The sequence below is a fragment of the Aptenodytes patagonicus genome, chromosome 7, assembly GCF_965638725.1.
Source record: "Aptenodytes patagonicus chromosome 7, bAptPat1.pri.cur, whole genome shotgun sequence".
Classification (NCBI taxonomy): domain Eukaryota; kingdom Metazoa; phylum Chordata; class Aves; order Sphenisciformes; family Spheniscidae; genus Aptenodytes; species Aptenodytes patagonicus.
In genome coordinates, this window is record NC_134955.1 from 61,590,648 (window position 1) to 61,604,191 (window position 13,544).

Consider the following 13,544-nt stretch of genomic DNA (forward strand, 5'->3'; position numbering starts at 1 on the left):
GCTGCTGCTGCCGGCACAGAGGGGGCATGCACAGTCACCTGGACAGGACCAAGCCCGGTTTAATTAATACAGCTCTCATGGAGGGGGCAGCAGTGGGGCTGACATACCCCTCCCCTCTGCACCAGGAAAGCAGGGGGACCACAGAGGAGAAAATCCCTCAGCATGCCCTGCCAGGAGGCAGCAGCACTTGCCTGGGAGACCCTGCCCGTGCACACGTGGTAAGAGCTGGGAGGGAGGAGATGCTGTGGAGAGGCAGCTGCAGGGACACACAGACAGGAGTGAAGGACAGGGAGGAAAAGCCCCGTCTTCTCCTTTGTTCCTGCAGTAACCTGAATCACACATCTAAGCATTCAGCGCCCTGCACTGCCTACAACACCATGCTTCGTGACGTGGAAATTTGCAGGCGGAGAGAGGGAAGGAACTGGCATATACAGCAACGAGGACCTCGGAGAGGTGATGCTGCAGCCATAGTTGTTCCATCCCCCTGAAAGCAGGAATGCCTACGCCTGCACAGGTATGCCTGCTACATACAAGCACACTCAGACACACACCTACCTTTGCTAACAGCAGAAGCAGCCACAGAGTCTGTATTTTCTAGGTTTTACTTCTATATCTGCAAAAAGCAAGTTTGCTTCTGTTTCCGATTCCCTGCGGTTATCGTGAAACGCCCTCAAGAGAGCAGCTCTGTCTTCTCGGCTGAGCGAGTCTTTGATGTCCAGCACTGCACTCAGATGTTCCTTCCTTTCCAAAAGGATAAGAGGGCAGGTCAGTGAAAGAGTCAAGGAAAAAAGCTTGCTTCCTATCACTCAGTTTTGCTGGGCCAGGACAAGGCTTCGAAGCTGCTGAGCTGCTTTTTGACACCCTCTGGCCACCTAGCAAGGAGGAGGCCGTATCACAAGAGCTGTGTGGGATATGGCTGAGCTCATGGGTCCCGAGCCCAGTGCACACACCATCCCTGTGAAACTGTGGAAATCTTCACCCCAGGTTTCTCCTAGAAAAAGATCTGTATCCGCCATAATAGGTTTTGGGTAACTCTGCATTTGACCATTTGGAAGCATTTTTGGTATCTTTTCTCCCCTCAAATGGAGCTACTTCTTGTTCATCCGGAAAGCTATAGGATTTTTGTTCTGCATAGCATTGCTTCGCTGAGCAGTGCCACAACATATTAGTCTGATTAACAAACAGGGCAAATATATCTAAGCCAAACCGTTTTAAACATACAGGAATCTGCTGAAATCAAGAACAGTGCATCTACTCACACCAGGATGACCTCCTCTGAGATCTAGATCAAAATAATATTCTTCTGAGTACTTCCTATGCCCACTTCCTATACTCTCTCTATATATAAAAACACAGTTTTTTATATATATATTTCTATTTATATATGTATGTATATATATAGTAAGAGAATAAGAATTGCTAAGCTGTATCAGATAAGCAGCTTTTTAGCTCAATAGCATCTTCAAAAGTAGCAAATGCTTAGGAAAAGGATATAGAAACCAGACAAAGCATAACATGATCTCTCTTTGTCTTTCTTTTTTTTTGCTTCTGGCAGCCTGCAGTTTAGGGACTTCCTTCACTGGGGGTTATATCATGACTGTCATATTGAATAGGCACTGAAATAATTATCTACCACAAATCGTCTGCTCCCCATTTGAAGCTATTCACACTTTTGGCCTTCACAGCATCCTGTGACAGAGAGCTTTACACTGTAATCATGTTAACTTGGAAAAATACAGTCACTAGCACAAGACATCAGAACAAAAGATGGATGTAATAAACCAGACTTTGGAACAAATGCAGTTAGCTAAGATCTCACCTTCCTAATAAAAGTTGGGTTTCATTTCTGTTAACAGCTTCCTGTAAGAAATGGAAGTGTATATTCTTGCTGAATACACCTAGGATTTTGTGGAATTATTTATACCTAGAAAAGGATTGGTGAAGGGTTAAAGCCAAAAGCCAAGTGCTTGGAAGTTATGAAATGCCTGAGTTAAGGATGTTTTTGAAACCTGCATTTGGCACACATGTGCCTGTAAATTGTCCATTCAGGTAGTATTTTTCCACAGCATTCCTGCTTTGTTGACAGCCATTTCATCCGTCCTTCACCTTTATGGAAGGACATCTCAACTCCACTGATTAATGTCTGGCGAAGTTATAAACCATGTTAATCAGCACCTGCAAATAGGCAGCATCGAGTGCATTCAAAGGTAAGCATTGTGCCTGGCCCAGCATGCTGCAAAGAGAAAGTATTGCAGGACTAATACTGCTATAGGTCTTCTGGTGGCAAGTAATCAGTTAAGAAACTACAGAAGTCAAACCAATAAAAGACCTTACCTTAGATCAGGAAATTCTTTGAGAATGGGCAGAAGGGCTATTTTCATTCCATCAGCATCAGAAGTTTGAATAAGTTCTACAATTGCTTTTATAGGATCCTTAAGGGAACCAGCTGCAGGACCCTGGGAAGAGAAGCAAAGGTGTGTTCATGGCAAGGGAAGCAGCATGCAACATTAAGAGCTGGACTCGTGTTAGACTGGGGATCTCACTGTGTGGGTTAGGAGCTTTGCAGGACTGTCTGTGCGTGTATAGAAGCCTGTTTTCCGTCCAGGGTAGGAGAAAAGAAACTGGGGTGTAACCGCAGACTGCTTCCAGGGCAGCTGGGTGATTACCTTCAGCAGTGCAGAATCGCCTCCTGCATTTCCTTTGACAAAGAGGGCAAATGTACCTCATTTTTCCCTACCTTGCCTGTCCTCTCAAGGCCATTTCGCCCTTTGGGAAGTGGTTTCCTTCCAAAGGTAAGCACAGCCCTGTACCTATGTGAAAACAAGCTCTGTTGGCCAGACATGATGGCATTTCTGCTGTCCTGAAGCAAGCCCAGAGACAGAAAAGCGGCCCTGGGGAGAGGGTGAGGGGACACAGATCCTCTAACAGAAAAACAGAAAAAACAGTAAGCAGGGCTGGACACTGTAAAGGATATGACATGGCTGGTAGATGCTGCGTATGGTCGGCTCCCTCTGAACTAGAGCACACACAAGAAGAAAGTCTCATCCAGAAACACACAGCATTTTTAGCAAAGCTGGAGGAAGCAGAATGCGGATGAACTTCCGAGAGAGAACTTCAGGTTTTGCTCACATTTTTCATCGGTGTGGTAATGCGATTAAATTGCTTCTCTGAATTATTGATGCCATCACGTCAACAGAGATGCTGTGACAAAGCAAACGAGGAGAACGGGCTGCCAAACGGGGGCAGGAGAAGCCCAGGTTCCCCTGATCTCCACAGGGCATTAGAAACAGCAGGCTACATTCTCGGTGCAGCTCACCTCCACATTGAACATAAATCAAAAATAATAGTAATATTTGAAGACAGCCTTCTCTCTCTTCCTCCACACTGCAGACAAACAGCATGTCTAGCTCTGCACAGCACACAAGCTGTACTCAGCTCCTAATGCACCAATACTGTAAGGCTTCACACTTGGCAAGCTCACTATTACAAAATGCTAATTAATTTGAAGGTGTCAGGTTTAGTTAAGGGCTATACAGACAGGCAAGGTCAGAGGTAAACAGCCTGCAATCTAAAAGGACAAAAAAGACGTGTCTTGTCAGCAGTGCTTAAGTGCCTTTGACATGTACTGCTCTTAGGAGAGAAGGAAGGTATTTCCTAATGTGCTTTAGGGGAAGGAAAAGCCTGAAGAGAGGGCAGAGCAGGGCAGGGAGCAGGTGCAGCCTGTGCAGCAACTGCACCATAAATTCAGTCTGCAGCAGAGTACATATTTTGCATGCAGAACCATGTACCTTGTTTGACTGAGTATCAGGCTGTCCCCTGCAAATCGCTTATGCATTTCCTCCCCGGGGTTGTCGGTGCTCCCACATCAATAAGAAAGCGAACAGACTGGGGACGCAAGGGAAACAGTGCTAACTAGATGCAGACTTTTTTCACCCAAGCTGAATGTAGGGTTTTAGTACATAATTAGATTTCCTGTATCTCCTTTACACTATAAAACCGGCTTTCCTTGCACATTACATCCAAAGCTGATGCTGAGCACAGCATTACTGGTAAACTTCAGAGTTAAGATTAGAGAATCCTCCTGCTATTCCCAATGGCTCGATTGCTCAAAGCATTGACTTGTCTGTGATTGATCACTCCAGGAGAGGTGGCTCTTCAGCTAAAAGCACTGCCAGCTTCCAGCTTTCCACCATGAAACTAATGCATTAATTGTAATGGGTCTGAGAGGTTTTTAGAGGAGCCTACAGACAATCATTTTGATTTCATTTTATTCTTTGGACAAAGTCGGAATTGCTGACAAATGACTTGCAGGGGGCTCATCTGGGAGAAAATAGATTTCCGGTCCCTAGCACTTAAATTCACGAGTCATGAGAATGACTCAGAATTTGTGAAATTATTAAAACCAATAAAGCCGAGGCTTTTTATCTGCTGTGTCACATCTGAGTCCTGTTACCAGACTACTTTTGCAGTCGTTGCTGCGATGCTCAGTCCAGCCTCTTACGAAGTGCTATGCCCGGGTGCTCTCAGCCTGCATTTGCAAAAGAGCTGTGCCAAGGGCCATTGCACGGCAGCGATTCTCTGGCTGGAGCAGCCGCAGGAGGGGGTGCTGCTGGCATTGCAGTCCTTGCCCTTGGGCAATCGAGGGTCTCATGTGACAGCCTGGTGGCATCCACAGATGCTGCGTGCAGCACTGCCAACTACACTGGATTATGAATTAAGCAAAGAGGCTTTTTTAAGCTTCCGAAGTCGCTTCTGCAAATCAGACCTAGCATTTTTCCACAAGTTTTCTTCAGAGGTGTGGCTCTGCTTTTAAACCCGATCTATCCCTTTTGCAAGGCATCTTTACCTCCTAATGGTGTGAAGTGTTTACCCCTGCAGGAAGACTCACTCCTCCCTGCAACCGTCACCAACCACAACAGCATCAGTGTGTTTCCGCCCGTTAGGAAACACTGCAGCACAGGGAAATGGCTCATGCAGCCATCAGCCCAGCTCTGAGGGGCTGGGAAGGGCCTGTGGGGAGGGAGGAGGCCGGACAGAGGGGTAACAATGCATAGCCCATGTCCAAGGAGCAGCATATGGGGCAATCCATGGGGAAGGTGAAGCCCTGGAAGATGTGGAGCAGCCAATTTGGTTCATCACCCCAGAGGCTCAAGGGAAAGCACTAGAGGGAACACAGCTCTTCCTCTTCTGCACCCCCATGGCACGTACCAAAGGCTTGCCTTGGGGAGCTGACAGCTTTGGAGCTGTCTTACCAACTCAGAGGATCATGCCTCATTCTTATTTCAGTGGCAGGAGTGTGAATCTTGCCTCCTCTCATCACACATTTCAAAACTAAACTAACAGCTTCTGGCAGATCAGAATGGCCATCAGCACAGCTGACTGTCATTTCCGTGAAGCTGAATACCACTGTCGTAAGATCTCTTAAGCTTTTCTGTTGCTTTCAGAGCCTCTTCCTCTGCTGGTACTGTTCTTGATGACAGAGAGCAAAACCGTAACCATATCAAAGACTTACTAAGCACTCTTTAAAGACCGTTTGCAGCATCCTATGATCTTCTTCTATCTTGCTGACAATCCTCCTCCTCTGCACAGAAGACGGTTTCCTGGAAGTGGTCAGGAGGGCCTGCACATATTCTGTAATAATGATGACATTGACAGCCTTGACGAGGGCCTGTTCCAGAGCAAAGAAGACCAAATTAACTTCCCTCTACTGAGCAAGGACCAGACCATACCTATAGAACTCTGACCAGTGTAGACAGGGGATATAGGGTCCATGCAAACAGTGTCCTGTTTCTCTGCTTAAGTATCCCTTTAAAATGCCTGGTCTCACACATGGAGTACCTCCAAGCTGTATGTGGATAACATAAGCATTGATGGTAAGTATGGAGGCATCCAACCAAAAGCAATGGGACCAGTTAGCTGAGCCAGAGGTCACTCACACTCCAGAGCAGCAGTGACACTTGGCTTAGCCCCAGGCTGACAAACTCGTCGCCTGGGGACAGCCTGGACTACAGACAAAGCCAGATCCAGCCTCCCTGGAGCATCCCCGCTAGACACGTCCCAGGGCCATACCCTTGGGCACACAGTTGTGGCTGGGCACAGAGAAGTCACCTGGGCATCTCTGAGCCATCCACTACCTGCTGAGAAACCCCAGTGCCGAGACCACGCAGTGCCTGAAGGGGGAGGGAGAGCGAGCATTTCTAAGGGGAGATGGGCTGCTGCACAGAAACCACATTTTCATTAGCAATTGAAATCAGAGCAGTTTTAGGCTGCAGTCTAAAGGTACAGGAAATCCCCTGCCCTGTCCAAAAGAGACAAAGCAAGAGACAGACAGCTCTGGCACAGCACTCCACCACCGAGCTGCTGCTTGCCCCAGCACTAATGTGACATAATGTCCAGTGACAGACTCTGAACAACAGAATAGCTCCTAATTTTTTCTGTTCCATTACCTTTCTCCACATTTCAAAATGTTAATTAAAATCGGCACTGACAAAGAGCCTGCAGACCTGGGAGGGTAAGGGAAAGGGAGTCCAGTGCTTAGGGGGACATGTGCAGCACAGGTAGCAGCAGCAAACCCAACCTGTGTGCAAAAGAGGATACCCCAGGTACCAATCTCATTGCTGAAGAGCCAAACTCAAGGGTGTCATGAGACCCTAGACAAGTTGTTTAGGCTACTGTAAAGGTGAGAAAACTGAGGTACTCTATGAGGTTGTTCTTCGCCAACCCTGGCATATTTAACTGCCTGAGAGACTATGTCCTTTGGGGATCTGGACCTTTCATCTCCTCCTGTGTCCACTCTCCATCAAAGGGATAAATATTCCTTACAACTAAGGTTGAAGCACGTTAGAAGCTGAGAAGATTTACAATATAATGGTATCAGGGCAATGGTAGGATCAGAGATGGCCCAATGCTCCCGCTCTGTATTTGGGAGGTACATTCAGTTTCCACATTTCTTCACTTGTTGGTTTCTCTGCTGAGATTACAGAAAGGTCCTAGCTGTCACAGTGAGGAAGATATCCAACTCTGTTGGATAGAGGAACTGGACTGAGACCATTAGATCTTTAAAAGCCCTTTTAACACCAGACAAAATTGTAGCTTAAAATTGGATTAATGTTGAAATACTGTGCAATCCAGAGGTTCAAGGACTAGTCTTAGTGATATCCTAAGTAATATCTTGTTCTTACTTTCTTACTTATTTCTTACCTCATACATGTCTGTTTTTTTCTTCCCAAATGCCAAAAAGCTTTGCTTTAAGGATTCAAGGATGTGGTCAAAACCACTGTCACGGTTTTTGAAGTGCTCCTTCAGTGTCCCCTGAGGAAAAGGGACAGACAGAGTCAAAGGGTGCACATGTAGAGACACCACACAGACAACATACATGGATTATTGTGCTTTTGCTTTCTGCTCTCAGAAACAGACTCCTCCACGAGCTGCAGCATCCTGTGCCTTCATTTCAAAGAAAAGCAAAAACATGAAAGAAGCAGCAATTCAAACTCAGGAAGGATGTATTAAGTTCTTAAGCCCTGGAAGACCAAAAACTATGAAAAATGGGTGGCAATAGCTCTAATCTGGGGACTATGTAAAACGTGCCCCTACGGATGGGGAGTGCAGGAAGAGCCAGCCATTCTGCGCCCTTCTGCTCTGGCATCCCGCTCCAAGCATGGCCGTTGCCTCTTATTCAATGAGAAAGTATAAGGATCATTTAGCAGGCAGGCAGGGGATAAACTGTCTTTCATGATTTGAAGCCCGTGTTGACACAACCAGAGAAAGACTGAAAACCTGAGCCCTAGGTCTCCTGCTCCTCCCCAGGGTTGTCCACACTCCCTGTCAGAACTACCCCCAGCTCCCGTCTTGACGCATGGGCCCATGGGACAGGCTGGCAATGAGCTCTGGAGACTGAAACACCACAGTGTGGCCAGGGTTTCTTTTGTCATTTTCCTTTTGCTGCCTTCAGCATGCTCGAGGGAACCTGTGCAATGAGCCTGAAGATGCTCAGGGGAGCTTCCCAAGGAAACGCACACCACCACACCCTATTAGCAGCCTGCAATTGTGTGTTATTTAGACATGGAGCCCAGGATATGAAGGTGGGTGTCTGGGCTAATAGTCTAATATTAGAAAGTGTGAAGGGAGGGGAACTTACCCCAAGGGAGGGATACATTTCTGGTCAGCCTTCCCTACATCCTGACTACCCACCACAGCCTTGGGCTCTGTGAGTTATCACTGCCCTGGGAAGATGCTCAGCTGCTGGGGATGAGTAGGTACCAGGCGAAGTTCAACCCTTCGGGTCTGGGTGCTCAGGGGCAGCATGGGGTACCCATTTGTAGCACAACAGCAAATACTACAAACAGTGGAACTGGGATCCCAAAAACTGGAAAAGATGAAGCTGTCAATATACAGCTTCAGACAAGGCAGAGGAGGGTACTGGGCCTGAAGATCAAACTATGGTTTCACCCCTCCTGATTCAGGACACGAGAGTGAAGTGCGTGCCTGCCCTACAGTCTAAAAATATTCAGTGTTAAAACATGGGTCTCCCGTACCTTGACTTTAGAAGTGACTGTCTGCAGAAAATGCTCCGTAATCTCATCTTCCATCCTGTCTAGAAATCCATTTACCTTAACATCCTGACCAGTGCTGGCACTGCAAATGTATGTTAGCTTATGCCAGACAGTCCTGTTAAAAAAAAAAAAAAAGGGTATGGAAAGTATTGATCAGATCAAATCAGGCTTCTCTCAGATCAAAACTCTTCCTACAGTAACCAGCACGACTGCCTGGGTAATTGAATGGACACATGCTCAGGTCCAGGGCTAGCTCAGTGACCCACATACGTGCACCCATCTTTTGGATAGCTCTCATTAAGATACTGCCACAAGGACACAAAAGCTCAATGCACACAAATGCCGCTTGTACCCATCACTAGTGAGATTAGATAAGTAAAAATTCTAGTATCGTCAAAAATGAGTAGGCATGAAGTGGCCTTGACAAATGGAGGCTGGGTGAGCATCCTGTGTGCCTCTGACACCCTACAAATACAAGACAAACAATTATCTTCCATCAGAACAGTCTTCAAGTCAGCAAATCCTGGTTAAAATGATCACCAGTTTGAAACTGGACATTTTACTTTCTGGAAAAGCTCAGTGTATAACTTCATCCTCAGTATCACTGTAAAGAATTACATAAAAGAGCCTCATAAGTATTGTCTAGGATCCAGCATCAGCAACATGCAAATACAACAAACAAAACAGCTACCTAGGCTCAACGCAAGGCTCTGATGTCAAGTAAGCACTGTGCATATGCTGGCTTTGGGCGTTTTGCTGACTCCAGAGATTCGCAGATAATTTTACACAGGAAGAAGAGAAGCAACCTTGTTTTCTCCATTGCTGCAAGCACTTCTGAAATTAGCTCGTAGGTGCAAACAGCCTCCCCCACCATTCTGTGCTTTATTTCTTCCCTCCTTCCTAGCAACGCCAGGGAAAGCCTGGCATGTTCGACAGGGTTTCATTGAGCAAAGCACTTAAGCTTGGGCTTACCTTGAAGCACGCAAGCACACACATCTCAGTGCAACATTTATGAGGCTTTCCTAATGAGGGAGAATCAGGCCAGGGAGAGGAACCACATCGCAACACGCGGCAGGGTTGGCCAGGATAACGTCCCCACATGCAACACGGCATTGCTGCCTGCCTCCTGCTCGGGGTCGTGGGTACCAGGAAGAGCGAGATGGTGGACCACAGGCTATGCCCCCTGCACCTGCAAGGCCTGGGAGCAGGCAAGAAGCAGCAGTACCGGGCTGCCAACGCAGCAGTCCTGGCCCCCTCTCTCTTGCAGGGAAGCTGGGACAGCTCTGAAGGGGTCTTGCTGACTGCAGCTGGCTCCTGCCATGCTTAAGGGTTGGTGTGCATGGGGTTGGATGACCAGATCCAGCTGGAGGCAAAGCCAACCTCATAGCAGAGTTAGAAGAAGATCAGACAGCAGAAAATTCATTTTGCTCCACATGCCATTAGGGTCTGGTTTCTAACCTGAGAATGCAGCAGTTCTCCAGGATTCGTAAGCTGCTGCAGATCCCAGGACAGCCATCAAGCTGGAGAAAGCTCCTTACTTCATTTCCATAGCTAAATTAAAACAGGAAGACATATCTTCAAGCTAGCGTGCTCTGTAATGCATCTGACAGCGTTAGTCCAGCAGCAAATGGGAGAAATATTCTCTGATTATTTGTCTTTTCAGCATGCACACTTTCACTCCCCAAGGGGGGATCTAAGGCAGGACAAAGACAGTCTCTGTCCTGCCCAGCTGGTGAGGAAGGAGGGCACAGGAACGGCATAGGGAGAGCCCTCCAGCTGCCTGGGTGCCACTGCTAGGGATCGAGAGGCAGGACGTTCATTTTACCATTGCTGTTGCTGCAACACTTGCTTCTGGGAAGCAACTTGGGCTTTGCCGATAGAGCTGCAGAATAAAGCCTCAGCGTGTATGAATAACCCACAAAGTCTATCGACTGCTTTGTCCCAGCTTCAGTCACACAAATGGCTCCTGGACAACTCCTTTTCATAGGAATTTCCTTCCCCTCATATTGGAAGGACCAAGGATCTTAAATCAAACCTCCTTCTGAAATATTCACCTACAACCAGCAACACTGGCATTTTCTGCTGTGGGGGATACACAGGGAGGGAGATGCCCAAGAGCAAAAAGCAGATAAAGGGAGCCAGAAGAAGTAGTAAGAGGGCAGAAGATGAGAAGACGACACTCGTCCTCCTCTGGGAAGCAGGACAAAGCAGAGCTCCTCACCCTCCCAGGGAGCCAGCAGAAAGCACTGTGCCCAGGAAGCACAGCCAGGGTAGGTAAGGCCAAGCCTGGGCACTGGCCACGTGGCTGCCCCTCCTTCTGGTTGTTTTTAAGGTCTGAGTCTCTCCAGAATAAACATCCCCCAAGACTTTAAGCTGTCCAGGCATGCCCAGGTGCACTTTGTTCCCTCAGCTTTAGTCCAACAGTAAATGCTGAGCACATAAACAGCAGCGAAGTGCTGTCCCTCCAGTAACAGCTTGATGGGAAACAGCCATCAAACTAAAGAGGGGCAATGGCAGATCCGGGTTAACACAGCATCGCCAGTCGCTTCATCAGGATTTCTTTCTTTTGAGCACTGACAACGTTGCCAAGGAGGAAAACAGCATCCCTCCTACCTCTCCAGGAACCTCAGGCACTCCTCCAGGCAAACAGCTTCCACCTTCTCGCTCAGGCTCTCACTGACACGCCAGGCAGCCTCCATCTTCTCTGTTAGTATCTGTGGATTTCAAGGCGTGAGAGGAGAGCAGGACAAAGCCATTTGTTCCCTATGCAGTGAAAGGAATACATCCAACCCTCACCCTGCTGCAAATCCCTCCGCCTTCTAGGCAACAACTTCTGTTTCAGTTTTGAGAGCCCTTGTGGAAATAGTATTTCTTAGGAGCCTGATTTTAATGCCTGATCCTACACCTTTGCTACCGTTGCTTTCATTGCGGTCAACAGGCTGGGGTCAAGTCCTGCACTCAGGGGAAAGCCTGTCCCTACAGATGTTCTCTGCTAGCAATGTCCAGCCTGGCAGCTCAGCTCAGATGAAGACCTGTCATCAGTGGGAGCACCTGCACTTCTACGTGACTCACCCTCGCAGATAAATTTGGGTGCAGCTGCTAAAAAAAAGATTAGGCAGCTCTAACAGTGTGCCCTGCACCTCTGCCAGGGTCTCTACCAGGGATGTCTGAAGAAGACAGGTGTCATCTTCCCAGCCACCACCAGTCATGCCTGACACGGCAACGTGCGTTAAACCCCATGGCACCTGTCTCATCCCACTGACCCCAGCTGGGTGGCCCAGGTGCCTGCAGGAGATGGGCTGTGCCAGACAGCTAAAAATCCACCCCATATCGGGCAGGCTTGAGCAGGTGGCAACTTAATGCTGCCCATTAGTTGCTCTGTGGAAACAAAAGCTTGCAAGGGGAGGAAAGCCAGATGGATAAAAGGAGACAGATGGACTCATACGCTGTGCTCTCCCAGTGCTCTGGGAAGTGTCAGCCAGAGACAAAGGGTGACTCACATTGTGAATGGGTTTTTCCACTGCTCACAACAGATGTAAAAGTTCACCCAAAGGGACAGGATAAAATATGCCACCCCAAAGTGTCAGGAAACCGTGGCTGATGAGTTTCCATGACACCTTGTTCATTTTCTATCTGATCTTTTAAGTGTCAGCATGAGAAAATTGAGGAGGCAGTAATTTCATAAGGCTTGCCTATTTATCCAGGCTTTTCCATCACCTACCCCAGAGCATTCAAACCTGTCAGTTACATACACAACAGAGCAAAACCACTCATGCTTAAGTATGGCCAGATGTTGCAGATATGAGGACCACAGCATTCAAACCAGGCTTTGGCCTGATCCCCGTTAGAAACCTTTGCTCCGTCAGCCAGAAGCAGGAAAAAAAAAAGCCAGCTCAGTAGCTAAAAGCCACCCTAGCACAGGTACAGCACTGACTACATCACTGCTTCACCGCTGCAGCGGGCACAGGGCAAGGTGAGGAGGGAGCAGTCCCCTCTGCGAGCTCTGAACTTGGTGCCTGGGTCTGAGTTGGGCCAGAAAAGCCAGTTTTTGCCAGCTAAAGCTGTATCCTCACAAGGAAGGCCAGCTGCTGTTGATCTGCATTGCCTACCGCCAGCCTCCAACAGGGTGCCTGAGGTTGTCTGCCATTCCAAAGGACCATGGGGCTACTTCCCTCTCTCATGACCTGAAACAGGACTGCCGCCGGGGTGGTGGCAGTGGAGAAGAAAGATATAGTCACAGCAGCCCACAACCTGCCCCTAATCTCTAGCATCACAGGTAAACTCCAGGATTTATTTTAAGCCCTCTCCGGGTCTTGATCCAAACACCTTCTGGCCATGGTATGTACTGCTCATAAATCAGCAGAGTGTGCTTCTGCGATGCCCTTTGAGCACTCGGCTTCGCTGCGCTCTGAAGTAGTCCCTTGTGCTGCCTAACCCTTCGGGGCAGCAGTCGCAGCTGTACCCAACTCATAAGCAGGAAGCAAGCTGCCGGCTTTTGCACTGCCAGATATGGGGACCTGCCATGGCCTGGCAACTCTTGCTGCTTTTATAAAAGTGCTCTGCAGAACTCATACAGAGCAGACGGGTTAACATTCACCACGACTTTCCAAAAGGTTATATGAAAATCCAGGTGCATATATGAAAATGCAACTTCAGCTTGAATCAGCTAATCTCAGGCTCATCCTTTTTTAGTTAGTTTAGTTTTCTTTACACATGCACAAGAGAAAAACAGGTTTGGGAGCAAACAGATGCAGTTTAAGTGTGGCAGCTAACTTGCAAGCTTTTAACACACCAAGCTTAGCCCAAGACATGCAAAACTGGGTCTTGCCAAATACCTACATACTTGTGTGCAAAATCACAACTGCCCCAAAATATGAAAGTTTTTCAGTTCCCCCCAGTTTACCTGAATGACTGCAGCATCTGCACAAGGAGGTTTCCCAATATCAAAGGCTTCTTTCAGGGCTTTTCCTACTTCCTTCTAAATATTAAAAG

At 47.8% G+C, this 13,544-nt stretch overlaps 1 protein-coding gene across 1 annotated transcript; it reads right to left on the reverse strand.

The window, feature by feature from the left end:
* Nucleotides 1-4,980: 4,980 nt before the first annotated feature.
* On the reverse strand, nucleotides 4,981-11,251 carry LOC143162956 (uncharacterized). The gene is made up of 6 exons (XM_076343531.1): nucleotides 11,166-11,251; nucleotides 10,011-10,103; nucleotides 8,535-8,667; nucleotides 7,201-7,311; nucleotides 5,513-5,668; nucleotides 4,981-5,010 (listed from the first exon to the last, which is right to left on the reverse strand). Exons 1-6 carry the CDS (start codon nucleotides 11,249-11,251, stop codon nucleotides 4,981-4,983), a joined length of 609 nt encoding a protein of 202 aa, XP_076199646.1.
* Between the last annotated feature and the right edge of the window lie 2,293 nt (nucleotides 11,252-13,544).